Source organism: Saccoglossus kowalevskii, chromosome 8 (assembly GCF_978046115.1).
Source record: "Saccoglossus kowalevskii chromosome 8, keSacKowa6.1, whole genome shotgun sequence".
Classification (NCBI taxonomy): Eukaryota; Metazoa; Hemichordata; class Enteropneusta; family Harrimaniidae; genus Saccoglossus; species Saccoglossus kowalevskii.
Window position 1 is genome coordinate 5,687,299 of NC_140648.1, and position 17,948 is coordinate 5,705,246.

Here is a 17,948-nt window from a genome sequence, read left to right on the forward strand (position 1 = left end):
TCATTTATATGCAGATAAGGCACCATGCTACAACTTAAAACTGAGACAATGCTGATTTATATACTATTTATTAAGACTATAATGTTATAATGTACATTTGTTGTCGATGAAACGTGAAACTACTAATATTTAATTCAGAACATCAATATTAGATACATGGTTTGTACTAGCATGATGAACCTACGCTATTTATAAATAATATAGTTGTAAAACTACATGTACCAATATATTTAGCCTAGTTGGTATTTCATAAACAGAGGTTTTTGTTTTCTTCACACACAATGAAAGCCTGTAATTCTTTTTCATGTTTTATCTATTTTGTGTTTTTAACATAAAGTTATGGCAAGAATTTTTTTTTAATTATTATTCAAAATTTGTGAAGACTGTCCAGGGGAGGTCTGTATATCTGTATACACATGTACTACTAGTTAATACAGTACAGTCCAAGCATATACACATATTTAGCCAGATTTGAGCTTGCTTAATTTGCTTTCTGACATGTTGTATATCCAAATCATGCATACATGTAGTAGTCTGTGTACTAAATTTCTATCATATCAGTAATATGTTCTTTGTGGGAGTTAAATTATATTTCAATTAAATATTCTCATTTTTTTTTTACACCTCTTTTTGGCCATGATTCTAAAGATATAAAAGCATTTGTCACATGTTATCATTCTTTTATTGCCAGATGCAATAGACATGGGTACCATGAAATTATTGCACTGTGGAAAGCAATGTGTTACTGAATCTGATAATTATTCTGGCTTTTATTGTAGAATGTGGGATTTGGATCGTGATGATAACTATGCCTTATCATTAGATGGACACCAAGGTTTTGAAACAGGAGATTATATCAATTGTATTTCATTCTGTGATGCTAAAGGTATGTAATCCATTGACTTGTAGTTGTATTGCCCACCATAGGAAGCATACCTCAAGGCTTTGATGTGTGTCAGTCATTGGTACCACCTAGCACATACATGTAGCAGTCACCTACTGCACTGACAACTAATGCATAGAAATATGGTAGCTTATCACAGGAGCCAGTTAGGTGTCACTTTTTTTCAGAAATAAGAACCAAATGTCTTTTAAAATTTTTAGACCAAGCTAAAAATGCTAAGACAAAAAATTTTGATTATGAAAAAAAAGAAGTTAATGTAAACTTAAAACATATTTTAAGTTGAATAGTTTTTAAAGCATTGGCAGTTTTTCAAATTTTAGATTAAAATATTATACATTTTAAAATTTAAGAATTGTTCACCTTTTAAATACCAAAATCAGCTTTTGTCATTCTTAAAAAAATAAACCAGCAAAAATTGTGATCCATAATTAACACAGAAATTATAGAAAAATATTGTTTAGGCTTAAAATAGTTAGCCACATACTGTAGATGTATTAATTATTCTCTGGGTTTTAATTTCGCTATTTTTGCTGATAAGAAAAATTTGCTAAATTAAATCTACATGAACACGTAAAATAACAATGAAATACATTGTTTCCTTGACAAATTCGTGAAGTTAAAACAAAGTGAATATGCTCAAAACATCAAAATAGTGAAATTTAATGTTAGTGAAAATAAATGATTTTACAGTATGTTATGGACACTAAAATTGTTTTGAACCATTTAATATGTTTCATCTCATTTTCAAATTTATAGTACATGTGCTTCTAATACTCTGATAGCATAAAAAACAGTACATAAAACGGTGTAAAATATTACACCAAATTTTGGCAGGGAAATATTTCAGCATTCAAAAGATAATACTAGCATTAGACAGTGTGTTGAGTTTGTTATTTCATTTCTTGAAGGTATCTTGGCTGGTGGTACAAACAATGGCCGAGTAGCTCTATGGAGATTCTCACCAGCACAAGGACTAGCAGGTAGAAGGCAGGAAGGTGAACAGAAATGGAAGTTACAGGCACCTGCCAACTGTGATGGCAATATTTTACAGATATCATGGGGATCCAGTAAAAATTTACTAGCTATTAATAATATTGCTAATGTTATAATACTTCATGAACATGTGATGAGTTCACATTTCAAAGATGGGGTAAGTTCATTTTATGCTTGTGTAGTAAGGCTGCTCGTCAGTGTATGCAAAGTGTGTCAGTCAGTGTTTTGGGTTGGATCTCCATACTGCTTCCTCTATGCCCAGAGGATAGTATGTTAGTCTTGGGTTGGATCTGCATACTGCTTCCTCCATGTCCAGAGGATAGTATGTCATGCACATAAATACATGGTTTCATACAGTATTTCTATACATCTAACTATCAATATCATAGCTTTATTATCCCTCGGCACATACAGCTGGCAGGGGTTGTTACCAGCGTCTGTTTGTCTATCCCTTTATACTGGGTCATATCAGAAGCAATATGACAACTAGAGACATTCATACAGTGTTATATTGACAACATTGCATACTGGATCTAATCGAAACAGATTTAATGATTGTATATGGTTGTGTAACCTCTCAAAAAGTGCATAAATATCATATCTGGACCATTGCGGATATAGATATTCAAGCAGTGCCTTGTTGAAGACGCTAGGCCCATAATCTGATAAGCGGAATTAATAATCACATGTTGTTATGTGACCTCATCAAAAATGCATAAATGCACTAATTGTAAATATAGACCAGTGCTTTACTTTATTTAGTATCATCTACTGTGATATAGTGGTACAAGTGTCTGTAGTCAAACTAAAGAAAATTCAAAACTTAAATATGATCTTCCAGTATTGACTGACTGTTTACCTACTTTTCCCATCTAGCAACACATACTCTATATAGAAATGGTCAAAAACTTCTCAATATTATTGTCATACTACAAGTTTTTTGACCATTTACCTATTCCAAATTATGTATAAGCCACTTTCAATACCCCATGTTCACCCATGAGTCCTTCCTCCCATCAAGATAAACATACCGGTAATGAAGATGGCGGTGGATCTGCCTTCTCTGCCAGCTTTCTTGTTTTGAGATGGTATACTATTATATATTAAACAATGAAAATGACATAGTTTCAATGATATAGTGTACCTTTTTCTTTAGCTGTAGTTTGTAAACAAGATTTTGTGAATCAGATCTGACACCATTTTATATATTGTTATTCAGGTTGCCTGTGTACAGACGTCACCCAGTATATTGGCAGTAGATATGTACAATTCAGGTATACATCATGATCTGAAAACAGATATTCATATCAAGGGAGTCTACACAACCAGAGTAAGTACTGTTGAGTTGTCTGTATTCACTCATCTATGTCAGTCAGATCTTTTCTTATTCAACAGGTAGTTGAATTTAAATTATGTCTTTTGTGTATGTTCGTTTATTCGTTGTCACAGCAGTGACAATTTATGTGTTACTTACTAATGTTTGATTTAATCAAGTAATATTTTGCTATATGTTTAGTTTTTCACACGTGATAATAAAATCGTCCACCCTACATTTATTTTAAGCAGTTGTGTGCAAAATATGTCAAATGAACGAGATTTCAAACAGCGACGTTGCAACTGGTATTCATAAATGTAGCCGCCAGATTGATTTTTGACCCCACTGTACCCAAATTCCTAACAGTTCAAATCATGTCAATGACGTATTTGCAACGCCTTCACACATTAGATTTAGGTAATAAGATTTTTGTATAAATTACTGACGAATAAAATGGCTGATTACAATTTATACCTTGCCCATGTCTACAAATTTACAATTCTTATTTATTTAAATTACATTATTACGAAAATAAAAACAATTGATGACAGCTTACAAAAATACTCCTTGCCGACCCTCATTATTTTCTTTATTCTATAAACTATTTATGAAATGCAAGATGTGAGTTCAAATGATAAATGTTTTTTTTTTATTTTTTATAGGACCATGTGGCAATATGGAATGGTAGGAAAGTTGTCGCTTATGAGATTGGACCAACAATTAGATGCCTAGGTAAATAACATAGAAATAAACACCAAATATGTAGATGTATATATGTGGCATCTGTTGATGGTCGTTGCTTGATATTATTTATTTCACTATTGTAGGTACGTTTTCAACCGAATCCATGTTAATAGCTATATTTGATCAGAATGTGTATACTACAGAACCGGGTAAACTCCAAATTAGAACATTCCAGGTGAGTATCAATGGTGTTTATATTAGGCTACGAAAATGACCAAAAAACCATTTAATACGTTTCTAGTCAGCACATCGCCAAATATGTGGGCATATCATTTTTCTAACTTATTTTGCACCTGCACAGCGCCCTCTGACAAAGTGATGAAATTTGCAAAATGTGTGTGCCATGAAATATTTTTGTGTGATTTATATAAAATTTGTATTACTTCAGGTGTCAGCAATGTAATAAAATACAAAGACACCAAAACAAAGGGTACACTAATCACATTTATGTTGTTGAGAATTTAAATATAGACAATGTTTAAGTAAATCTGGATGTGGTTGGCTGGTCATGATGTTACATGACATTCTATACATGATTGATGTATTTTATTTGTTACATCAGTCTTATGCGTCAATCTGCTATATTTTACATGAGACAATTTGTCGCTAATTTCACAAGCACTGTAAGAAAATTAACATTTAGTTATTAAACACGGCAAGTCACAGTGTTTTAAGAAATGTCATCACCCATGGACGCTATCGAATTATCATACCTGGAAAAAAGTGCCTGTGGCGGAAATTCAACAAAAAAGATTCATTTGAGAATACTTGATGTGGAATCTAGTCATCCAGTAGATAGCGTGTAATACCCGGTAACATATTTTTGTTAATTGTTTTAATGAAGGGTACAGTAAAACAACTGTTATCATTTAATGAACAAGAAGGAGAAGTCATAGCTATAGACATCAATGGTTATTACTTAGTTGTTGCCACATCAACCGGTTATCTTAAAATATTTGACCTATCAAGGAGGTAAGTCAGTCACACATCTAGTCTAGGTGTGTTCATAATATTAGCATTGTTGTCTACCACAGTCCATTTTCCAGTGTTATAATATATCTGTTAGAATAAAAGCATGCCATAATTTTATGATATCAACCACAGTATCTGCATCTTAGTACATTGGGAATTACTGTCAATCACTTTATGTGAGATAAATTTGTGATAATTTGTAGGTGTGAAAATTTAATGGTATATCAGTCATTGATCACATGATCACACAGGTTATCACAATAGTTAACATGTCAGCTCAGCATTGGTGAAATTTGGGGTTTGACCCTTGTAGTGGGCTGTTCACAGCAGTGAAAAAGTACAAACTGCCCACCTACCATCCTCATAAGTTCTCCAATATTTTTTGAGGCAAGAATTGGCTAACTATTTGAATACATACCCTCAACATGCTTTGTTTTTTCTAAGTTAAAGTACATATCTGAATTACTTATGTTACAGGGAAGCTAAGCTCCATGCCAATCCTAAATATATACATGATTCAGTCTCTAAATTGGGTAGTATAGTGTCTATCAGAGTTAATTGTAATGGTACCAAGATTAGTATACTCTCTAATAAGGTATGAATGTTATATATTTATGTCATTATTTCTCTTATCTAGCATTGTAGACAAATACTACATGTAGCGAATTTTATTCTGTACTCCACTAATATAAGGCAGTGACAAATTAATTTAAATCCAGAAATACTTATACAGATACTTTGAGATATTTTATTATGATTAATCATTTGCTGCATTTGACATTATACATACCAAAAATAATAAAGTTTCTTTCCATTTATGAAATAAAGTAATCATGATTTTTTCTATATAAAATTTGATAATTTGCTGAATAGACGGATGGTACATGTGACCCAACGTTATATGTCTGGGATGTTGATATGGACAACGTTAGTCATTTTGACTTTGCTGTTGGCCATGGAGATCAGGATGATTTCACTCCACAAGATGAAAGTACTGAGGACCAAACTGATGAAGAAAGGTATACCTTGTTCTGTCTAACCATTACCACATACCTGCTTGTTTGTTTTATCCCACAATACACCATTCAAGATGGTTGCCATATACAATTAGAGCAATGTGTTTGATGCTAAAACATTGCAAACTTTTCTTCCATGTATAACGTGTTATTTTCAATTTTCTGTACTCATTGTTTTATTTCTGTTGTTTGTTATTGCATGTTATGTTGCGATGTGTAGATTGATGCAGTACCAAGGTGTTCAAATCTATCATTATAACCCAGTAGCTGGCCCCACCTGGTAGGAAACTCACAGCATGAAAACCCAACAAAGCACTGTTTGATTGTGTTGAACTTCTGCACTTGATGTGTTTATTGTGAACTCTCATCATCCCCCATTCCCCATTCTTTGTGTGTTGTTATTGAAAACGGTCGTAATCTGCTGTGTAATTCTGTGACATGCTTAATCAGTCTTGTAGTTTTCATCATATAATATCGTATTTTCTCTAATAGATGTACAATAGAAAAACACATGTACCGGTATATGTATTCTGAAAGTGCTATTTACATTTTCGTCAATACTGGTGCACTTGTGTCAATTGTCAAATCTTACATGTATTTGAAAGATATGCTGTAAAATTTTGTCAATAGGATTTTGAGGTTGTTAAAAAAGTTATCAAGACATCAGTTAAATTATCACTGCTATTAAATTTGGTGGTTTTTCTTGACCTGCAAAATTGAATTATTTGATGATACTATATTTGGGTACTTTTCATGAGAATACAAGACAGAATAAGCATGGCAAATGTTACTTAAGGTGAATTGTATTGGTTTGTGTCAGTAGTTATTTAATTTGTTGTTGATATGATTGTATTTGCAGTCATGATGTGTTATTTATTGCACACCATATACTACTCATTTACACATAAAACTATGCAGACATAGTTAAAGGCTATTTATTTGGACCTGTCGTCTCTTTTAAATGTGCTCTTCTTAACGTTGAATATTGTTATTAATGTGAAAAAAAAAACTTTAAATTGGTGAAATCTGGAAGCAGTATTGTCATTCAAACTGAAAAACGTTTTGAACTAGTTAGTAAGCTTAACATTTTCAAAAAGTGTTACTATTAAATAGATGATTTCTGATAAAAACAATATCGATACAATATCAGATTTATTAAACGTTCCATTTGTTCCAAATCTTTGGTGGATAACTAATGAAAATTAAATTTGGAGTCAAATCCAACTGTGGAATGTTTCTCTAGATGTGGGTGAAAACAATTCTGAGAAGGTAAAGTTGGGAGAATTTTAAATGTCTCAAATATATGTGGCTTTTATATCACTTTTATATCACTCTGACATCTAAAACTACCAGAAATATCCAAATTAATATAATTTCTAATAGTAATTCAAGAAATATTATATCATCTTGAGATATTGTTGTTATTATGTGTCAGCCATGATGTCAATTGTCTGGACCAATCAGATCACAAGGATTTTTATGACACAATAAGGAGATTATAACACTGCTTTATTACACTGAACTGCCATGATATATACTGAATTCATTTAAAGCTATTCATCTCAGTCAATATTTATATCAATAAAGTTTTTCATAGCCCAATATATTAACTGTATACAATGGTACAGTATTTCATCTTAAATGTACACATTTTCAGTTTTATTTTTTAATAAGTAATGTCTGCAGATCTCCTTAATTACCTAAGACGATGCAAAATCTGAAACATTGAAACTAGTCATCATTATGTTACATACCCGTGAAATCCTCGCTGTGTTTGTGACACATCACCTTATAAAAATAACAATTTACTCAGTACCTTTCGTTTATTGAAATTAGGGGTCGTTCAGAGGCTGCCCGTGACATAGCAGGCCGATATCCAATATCCCATTATTGGGATCCGCAGGAACCCAAACTATTGGTATGTGAAGCAAAGCTTTCAGCTGCTGCCGTGGAAATGAACACACCAAAAAAGTCAGCACTTGCTTCAGCAATGTATATACCTGTAAGTAACTTGATGTGAGTGATGACAGTGGACATTGGATGATTAACTCTCCAGCACTTGCATACTAACAGTATTCCATGATGAGAAAAAATAAATAACAAATAACAGTGTTGTCTACGTAGTTGTGGACTTTTGTGTTTGTTAAATGCAATGCATTGAATCCATATCAAACACAATTATGCAATGACTTTGCCAGATCATGGTATTAATTGAAATTGAAATAGTTTAGTTTATTAAAGTACTGCAAACCACTGGCCCATAATAAGTACAATTACATCATACAATAAATACATGATGTACATGAACAATTCTGGCATATATAATTAAGGTAGTAGTGTAGAATCACAAATGCCCACCAGTTAGAACAAAATTCTTGCTCTTTTTTCCATTGCAAGAAAGATAAATTTAGCAAGGTTGGCAGAACAATTACGTTATTGGATTTGCATCAGCAAAGAAATTTTCAAGTAGGATGGATGTTCATAATAATATTTTAGATAGTCTGTCAAATAGTATATTGTATAATAGAGCATGAGTGTCAGCTGTGTCATCTTAATCTTAGAATTCTAACCTTTTTAATTCTTTGATAATGAGATTAAAAGCTCAGTGGAGCTTGGCAAGACATTCTCATTGTGTGAAAATTATTACAAGAGAAACAGTTTTAGAAAGGTTTTAGAGTTTCCTCCTTAGATGAAAAACCATTATGACTTTTATCAGTGATTTGGTCGGTGATTTGAACCCACACACCTTCTGACAAAAAGTGTTATCACCTTTTACAGTGAGAGTCCATTTAACCACCAAGCCAGTCTAAATTACTGTTTATTGAATTATTGAATCATATGTCTTTATCTTTGCAGCCAGAAGTCGTGATCGTTTCATTATTTAGTACGTTAGAACATGGTGTAATGCTACAAGATAGTTTTCCATTGGGTGCCACACACAACTCATTGATTGGCCTTGAAGTTCCTTATTTCTACTTTGTAAAGAAGGTAAATATTTTGACAATCAAGTATGAGTGCTGAATGAATGATTAAATACATGTATCAGTTATAGCGACCAGTATCTAAATCTTTTTTTTCTTGTTTCACTATAGCTAACATAACTGCTCTCATTGAAGATTATATTGTCTAACTAACTAACAATGGTCATTTGGAATAATTCAATTTGACTATATTTACTTTGTAGAGCAGTGAAATTGGTCAAGACGATCCTCACAGCCCATTGTCTGGTCTTGGTAACAATATCGGCAGACAAGTTATGAGAGATTTTGTTGGACTGGAAGATGGTGATAAGAGTGCAAGGGATGCCATGATGAATTTTAGCTACTATCTTACCATAGGAAACATGGACGAAGCATTCAAAGCTATCAAACTCATAAAAAGGTACACAATATACCAAAGATTGATTAACTAACAATCATTTCATTTCTCCCAAAATATTCACGGGACTCTAGTCTTGAGTTCTTTTCCCTTATAAACTCTTTCTGACATAAATTGGACCTGCTCGTGTCAGTTTAGATGAAGGTACTGGCTTTGTATCGGCTGATGTAAGCTGTTTATAGTGTTGGTAGATTACTATTGTATTGTCTGTTGTATTATCTTGTGTGAAGTTTGTAGTGTAGTTGTGGGTTCCAATCTGTCATTTGTTGTCAGTGCTTACTCGGTTACATTACTATCTGTTTGGTTTTCTGTTATGTTGTTTTTAGTTGTGTTCCAGTAGAAGGGACATGTTACTCCAGTCTGTTACTTAGTTTAGAAACCATTCCAGATGGTATTCTTGAGTTTTGTAACCTGAACTGTGTTGTGTTGCACAAGCTGTGCATCATCCCCTGGAAACCCCATGCTGTTACCTTTATCTCTGCCCCAATAATATGCACTATTTTCTTCATGTATCATTCATTCCATGCTAGCTCACACTCAGACATTACTGAGGGTAACTTGATTCTACACAGGTAAAATATCTTTAAGATCTCAGTGTAATATTATTCTATAAAATCCTCAAATAACTATCTGTACCATAAGTTTATGCTCTCCCATCGTTTGAATTCTTTGAAACTTTCAAATTGCATTTTATCATAAATTACACAGCATTAACTGCGGGTTCCATTAATATATTGAAGTAATTTAGACAACCGGTAATGGAGATGAGATCGTCTGTTGTCGTTGTCTTCAATGTTATACTTTCTTGTGGTTGCAATAACTTCTGTAATTTGTATCTGATCTTCATCAAACTATATGTTTTGTGAATAACCTTAACACCTCGGTCAAGTTTGATTTTGGTTGCATGCATAATTAATGAGATGTTGACAATTGACATTGAAATATACCCAAGCTTAACTCCACACTCTAAGCCCTTGCATCATTTTATATAAAAATATAGATAATTGTTTATAATGAAATGTCCTGATGATGATTTTCTCAACATAAATAAACTATTAGTTTACAGTGTAGTATAAAATCTCAACCAAGATGTTCAGTGCATGCTTATATATCCATTGGTCCTTACCCTTGCTGCATCTAAAGATATGCATAAATATTAATATATTTTATGAACCTATAAGAGCATTTTTTCAAAATTCCTGTGTCTACATGACAGTGAATATTTATCAATATTATCAATATAATTTACTTGTATATTTAAATTGTTAACATAGCAAATTAACAACAAAACAGAGTAAAAATTACAATGATAAATACTTTTATATTGAAAATACCGGTAATATTCTTTGTATGCTCAGTCACAAATACTTGATAGCTGTATATCTAAATACTTTTTGCTGTTAGAAATATTGTTTTCCACTTGTTGTGTTGAAGGAAAGTTATATTTGTATTCCTATGTTTTTGATGACCAATAATAATTTGTGCTTTGTTGTGTGTCTCTTGCTTGATATTGTCTCTTGCATGAATCTATGAGTGAAGTAATATCAGAGTGTGATCTTACTCATCAACAATTTTTAAATATAGTTATTTTGAGGCAGTGTATAGAATATTAAAATTTATTTAAACATATATGTGTATGAGCCACACTCTTGGTATACATCAGAAGTAGTCCATAGGAATCAAGTTAGTGTTTACATGAATTAAAACACTGCATGGGTCTCAGTGTCTGAGAGAAATAATATTAATAATCCCTGTTCACTCCAAACTTTCTCTTTGTTTTCATTTTCTTAATATTATGTTTTTGTTTGCATGCAATCATTGTCTTGCATGGATATATAACTCCTTATGCACAATGACAGAGATGAAAGGTGAGATGATACGTTTACCTTATGTAGAGTAAGAGTGTTTTTACTATGCTTCCTCTCTGTACTGTATTTGTAGGTAGCTGTTATTTGCTGCAACTGTAATACTTATGATAGAAATGTGTTACATCTTTGTTTTTGTTGTATCGCTGTTCTTCAATCATGTGATTATTATATCCCCCCTTTACGGAATCATTACGACGTTTGCTATCTCAACATTTCAAACTGGTTACAAATCATTAAGACATTTGCTATCTCAACATTTCAAACTGGTTACAGAATCATTAAGACCTTTGCTATCTCAACATTTCAAACTGGTTGTGGAATCAATAAGATGTTTGCTATCTCAACATTTCAAACTGGTTACAAATCATTAAGACATTTGCTATCTCAACATTTCAAACTGGTTACAGAATCATTAAGACCTTTGCTATCTCAACATTTCAAACTGGTTGTGGAATCAATAAGATGTTTGCTATCTCAACATTTCAAACTGGTTGTGGAATCATTAAGATGTTTGCTATCTCAACATTTCAAACTGGTTACAAATCATTAAGACATTTGCTATCTCAACATTTCAAACTGGTTACAGAATCATTAAGACCTTTGCTATCTCAACATTTCAAACTGGTTGTGGAATCAATAAGATGTTTGCTATCTCAACATTTCAAACTGGTTGTGGAATCATTAAGATGTTTGCTATCTCAACATTTCAAACTGGTCACAGAATCATTAAGATGTTTGATGTCTCAACATTTCAAACTGGTTGTGAAATCAATAAGATGTTTGCTATCTCAACATTTCAAACTGGTTGTGAAATCAATAAGATGTTTGCTATCTCAACATTTCAAACTGGTTACAGAATCATTAAGACCTTTGCTATCTCAACATTTCAAACTGGTTGTGGAATCAATAAGATGTTTGCTATCTCAACATTTCAAACTGGTTGTTGAATCATTAAGATGTTTGCTATCTCAACATTTCAAACTAGTTGTGGAATCATTAAGATGTTTGCTATCTCAACATTTCAAACTGGTTACGGAATCATTAAGATGTTTGCTATCTCAACATTTCAAACTGGTTACGGAATCATTAAGACCTTTGCTATCTCAACATTTCAAACTGATTGTGGAATCAATAAGATGTTTGCTATCTCAACATTTCAAACTGGTTACGGAATCATTAAGATGTTTGCTATCTCAATGTTCCAAACTGGTTATGGAATCATTAAGATGTTTGCTATCTCAATGTTCCAAACTGGTTGTGGAATCATTAAGATGTTTGCTATCTCAACATTTCAAACTGGTTACGGAATCATTAAGATGTTTGCTATCTCAACATTTCAAACTGGTTACGGAATCATTAAGATGTTTGCTATCTCAATGTTCCAAACTGGTCGTGGAATCATTAAGATGTTTGCTATCTCAACATTTCAAACTGGTTGTGGAATCATTAAGATGTTTGCTATCTCAACATTTCAAACTGGTTACGGAATCATTAAGATGTTTGCTATCTCAACATTTCAAACTGGTTGTGGAATCAATAAGATGTTTGCTATCTCAACATTTCAAACTGGTGACGGAATCATTAAGATGTTTGCTATCTCAACATTTCAAACTGGTTACGGAATCATTAAGATGTTTGCTATCTCAATGTTCCAAACTGGTTGTGGAATCATTAAGATGTTTGCTATCTCAACATTTCAAACTGGTTACAGAATCATTAAGATGTTTGCTATCTCAACATTTCAAACTGGTGACGAAATCAATAAGATGTTTGCTATCTCAACATTTCAAACTGGTTACGGAATCATTAAGATGTTTGCTATCTCAACAATTCAAACTGGTTACGGAATCATTAAGATGTTTGCTATCTCAACATTTCAAACTGGTTACGGAATCATTAAGATGTTTGCTATCTCAATGTTCCAAACTGGTTACGGAATCATTAAGATGTTTGCTATCTCAACATTTCAAACTGGTTGTGGAATCAATAAGATGTTTGCTATCTCAACATTTCAAACTGGTTATGGAATCATTAAGATTTTTGCTATCTCAACATTTCAAACTGGTTACGGAATTATTAAGATGTTTGCTATCTCAACATTTCAAACTGGTTGTGGAATCAATAAGATGTTTGCTATCTCAACATTTCAAACTGGTTACGGAATTATTAAGATGTTTGCTATCTCAACATTTCAAACTGGTTGTGGAATCATTAAGACGTTTTCTATCTCAACATTTCAAACTGGTTACGGAATTATTAAGATGTTTGCTATCTCAACATTTCAAACTGGTTGTGGAATCAATAAGATGTTTGCTATCTCAACATTTCAAACTGGTTACGGAATCATTAAGATGTTTGCTATCTCAACATTTCAAACTGGTTATGGAATCATTAAGATGTTTGCTATCTCAACATTTCAAACTGGTTATGGAATCAATAAGATGTTTGCTATCTCAACATTTCAAACTGGTTGTGGAATCATTAAGATGTTTGCTATCTCAACATTTCAAACTGGTTATGGAATCAATAAGATGTTTGCTATCTCAACATTTCAAACTGGTTATGGAATCATTAAGATGTTTGCTATCTCAACATTTCAAACTGGTTACGGAATTATTAAGATGTTTGCTATCTCAACATTTCAAACTGGTTGTGGAATCAATAAGATTTTTGCTATCTCAACATTTCAAACTGGTGATGGAATCATTAAGATGTTTGCTATCTCAACATTTCAAACTGGTTATGGAATCAATAAGATGTTTGCTATCTCAACATTTCAAACTGGTTATGGAATCATTAAGATGTTTGCTATCTCAACATTTCAAACTGGTTACGGAATTATTAAGATGTTTGCTATCTCAACATTTCAAACTGGTTGTGGAATCAATAAGATGTTTGCTATCTCAACATTTCAAACTGGTTACGAAATCATTAAGATGTTTGCTATCTCAACATTTCAAACTGGTTATGGAATCATTAAGATGTTTGCTATCTCAACATTTCAAACTGGTTACGGAATCATTAAGATGTTTGCTATCTCAACATTTCAAACTGGTTACGGAATCATTAAGATGTTTGCTATCTCAACATTTCAAACTGGTTATGGAATCATTAAGATGTTTGCTATCTCAACATTTCAAACTGGTTACAGAATCATTAAGATTTTTGCTATCTCAACATTTCAAACTGGTTACGGAATCATTAAGATGTTTGCTATCTCAATGTTCCAAACTGGTTGTGGAATCAATAAGATGTTTGCTATCTCAACATTTCAAACTGGTGACGGAATCATTAAGATGTTGGCTATCTCAACATTTCAAACTGGTTACGGAATCATTAAGATGTTTGCTATCTCAATGTTCCAAACTGGTTGTGGAATCAATAAGATGTTTGCTATCTCAACATTTCAAACTGGTTACGGAATCATTAAGATGTTTGCTATCTCAACATTTCAAACTGGTTGTGGAATCAATAAGATGTTTGCTATCTCAACATTTCAAACTGGTTACGGAATCATTAAGATGTTTGCTATCTCAACATTTCAAACTGGTTATGGAATCATTAAGATGTTTGCCATCTCAACATTTCAAACTGGTTACAGAATCATTAAGATGTTTGCTATCTCAACATTTCAAACTGGTTACGGAATCATTAAGATGTTTGCTATCTCAACATTTCAAACTGGTTGTGGAATCAATAAGATGTTTGCTATCTCAACATTTCAAACTGGTTGTGGAATCAATAAGATGTTTGCTATCTCAACATTTCAAACTGGTTACGGAATCATTAAGATGTTTGCTATCTCAACATTTCAAACTGGTTATGGAATCATTAAGATGTTTGCTATCTCAATGTTCCAAACTGGTTACGGAATCATTAAGATGTTTGCTATCTCAACATTTCAAACTGGTTGTGGAATCAATAAGATGTTTGCTATCTCAACATTTCAAACTGGTTACGGAATCATTAAGATTTTTGCTATCTCAACATTTCAAACTGGTTGTGGAATCAATAAGATGTTTGCTATCTCAACATTTCAAACTGGTTATGGAATCATTAAGATGTTTGCTATCTCAACATTTCAAACTGGTTATGGAATCATTAAGATTTTTGCTATCTCAACATTTCAAACTGGTTGTGGAATCAATAAGATGTTTGCTATCTCAACATTTCAAACTGGTTACGGAATCATTAAGATGTTTGCTATCTCAACATTTCAAACTGGTTACGGAATCATTAAGATGTTTGCTATCTCAATGTTCCAAACTGGTTACGGAATCATTAAGATGTTTGCTATCTCAACATTTCAAACTGGTTACAGAATCATTAAGATGTTTGCTATCTCAACATTTCAAACTGGTTACGGAATCATTAAGATGTTTGCTATCTCAACATTTCAAACTGGTTGTGGAATCAATAAGATGTTTGCTATCTCAACATTTCAAACTGGTTGTGGAATCAATAAGATGTTTGCTATCTCAACATTTCAAACTGGTTACGGAATCATTAAGATGTTTGCTATCTCAACATTTCAAACTGGTTATGGAATCATTAAGATGTTTGCTATCTCAATGTTCCAAACTGGTTACGGAATCATTAAGATGTTTGCTATCTCAACATTTCAAACTGGTTGTGGAATCAATAAGATGTTTGCTATCTCAACATTTCAAACTGGTTACGGAATCATTAAGATTTTTGCTATCTCAACATTTCAAACTGGTTGTGGAATCAATAAGATGTTTGCTATCTCAACATTTCAAACTGGTTATGGAATCATTAAGATGTTTGCTATCTCAACATTTCAAACTGGTTATGGAATCATTAAGATTTTTGCTATCTCAACATTTCAAACTGGTTGTGGAATCAATAAGATGTTTGCTATCTCAACATTTCAAACTGGTTACGGAATCATTAAGATGTTTGCTATCTCAACATTTCAAACTGGTTACGGAATCATTAAGATGTTTGCTATCTCAATGTTCCAAACTGGTTACGGAATCATTAAGATGTTTGCTATCTCAACATTTCAAACTGGTTATGGAATCATTAAGATTTTTGCTATCTCAACATTTCAAACTGGTTACGGAATTATTAAGATGTTTGCTATCTCAACATTTCAAACTGGTTGTGGAATCAATAAGATGTTTGCTATCTCAACATTTCAAACTGGTTACGGAATTATTAAGATGTTTGCTATCTCAACATTTCAAACTGGTTGTGGAATCATTAAGACGTTTTCTATCTCAACATTTCAAACTGGTTACGGAATTATTAAGATGTTTGCTATCTCAACATTTCAAACTGGTTGTGGAATCAATAAGATGTTTGCTATCTCAACATTTCAAACTGGTTACGGAATCATTAAGATGTTTGCTATCTCAACATTTCAAACTGGTTATGGAATCATTAAGATGTTTGCTATCTCAACATTTCAAACTGGTTATGGAATCAATAAGATGTTTGCTATCTCAACATTTCAAACTGGTTGTGGAATCATTAAGATGTTTGCTATCTCAACATTTCAAACTGGTTATGGAATCAATAAGATGTTTGCTATCTCAACATTTCAAACTGGTTATGGAATCATTAAGATGTTTGCTATCTCAACATTTCAAACTGGTTACGGAATTATTAAGATGTTTGCTATCTCAACATTTCAAACTGGTTGTGGAATCAATAAGATTTTTGCTATCTCAACATTTCAAACTGGTGATGGAATCATTAAGATGTTTGCTATCTCAACATTTCAAACTGGTTATGGAATCAATAAGATGTTTGCTATCTCAACATTTCAAACTGGTTATGGAATCATTAAGATGTTTGCTATCTCAACATTTCAAACTGGTTACGGAATTATTAAGATGTTTGCTATCTCAACATTTCAAACTGGTTGTGGAATCAATAAGATGTTTGCTATCTCAACATTTCAAACTGGTTACGAAATCATTAAGATGTTTGCTATCTCAACATTTCAAACTGGTTATGGAATCATTAAGATGTTTGCTATCTCAACATTTCAAACTGGTTACGGAATCATTAAGATGTTTGCTATCTCAACATTTCAAACTGGTTACGGAATCATTAAGATGTTTGCTATCTCAACATTTCAAACTGGTTATGGAATCATTAAGATGTTTGCTATCTCAACATTTCAAACTGGTTACAGAATCATTAAGATTTTTGCTATCTCAACATTTCAAACTGGTTACGGAATCATTAAGATGTTTGCTATCTCAATGTTCCAAACTGGTTGTGGAATCAATAAGATGTTTGCTATCTCAACATTTCAAACTGGTGACGGAATCATTAAGATGTTGGCTATCTCAACATTTCAAACTGGTTACGGAATCATTAAGATGTTTGCTATCTCAATGTTCCAAACTGGTTGTGGAATCAATAAGATGTTTGCTATCTCAACATTTCAAACTGGTTACGGAATCATTAAGATGTTTGCTATCTCAACATTTCAAACTGGTTGTGGAATCAATAAGATGTTTGCTATCTCAACATTTCAAACTGGTTACGGAATCATTAAGATGTTTGCTATCTCAACATTTCAAACTGGTTATGGAATCATTAAGATGTTTGCCATCTCAACATTTCAAACTGGTTACAGAATCATTAAGATGTTTGCTATCTCAACATTTCAAACTGGTTACGGAATCATTAAGATGTTTGCTATCTCAACATTTCAAACTGGTTGTGGAATCAATAAGATGTTTGCTATCTCAACATTTCAAACTGGTTGTGGAATCAAT

General features: G+C 32.5%; 1 protein-coding gene across 2 annotated transcripts in view; it reads left to right on the forward strand.

Moving 5' to 3' along the window:
* LOC102801969 (intraflagellar transport protein 140 homolog) overlaps positions 1–17,948 on the forward strand; it is a 62,035-nt gene that overhangs the window by 22,146 nt on the left and 21,941 nt on the right. For both annotated transcript variants that reach the window (XM_085502076.1, XM_085502077.1), the window contains exons 8-18: positions 780–886; positions 1,813–2,054; positions 3,117–3,227; positions 3,875–3,944; positions 4,040–4,131; positions 4,801–4,928; positions 5,406–5,523; positions 5,802–5,947; positions 7,781–7,946; positions 8,801–8,932; positions 9,129–9,325. In XM_085502076.1, coding sequence (XP_085358202.1) covers positions 780–886; positions 1,813–2,054; positions 3,117–3,227; positions 3,875–3,944; positions 4,040–4,131; positions 4,801–4,928; positions 5,406–5,523; positions 5,802–5,947; positions 7,781–7,946; positions 8,801–8,932; positions 9,129–9,325 — 1,509 coding nt within the window. The remainder of the gene's footprint in view (positions 1–779; positions 887–1,812; positions 2,055–3,116; positions 3,228–3,874; positions 3,945–4,039; positions 4,132–4,800; positions 4,929–5,405; positions 5,524–5,801; positions 5,948–7,780; positions 7,947–8,800; positions 8,933–9,128; positions 9,326–17,948) is intronic.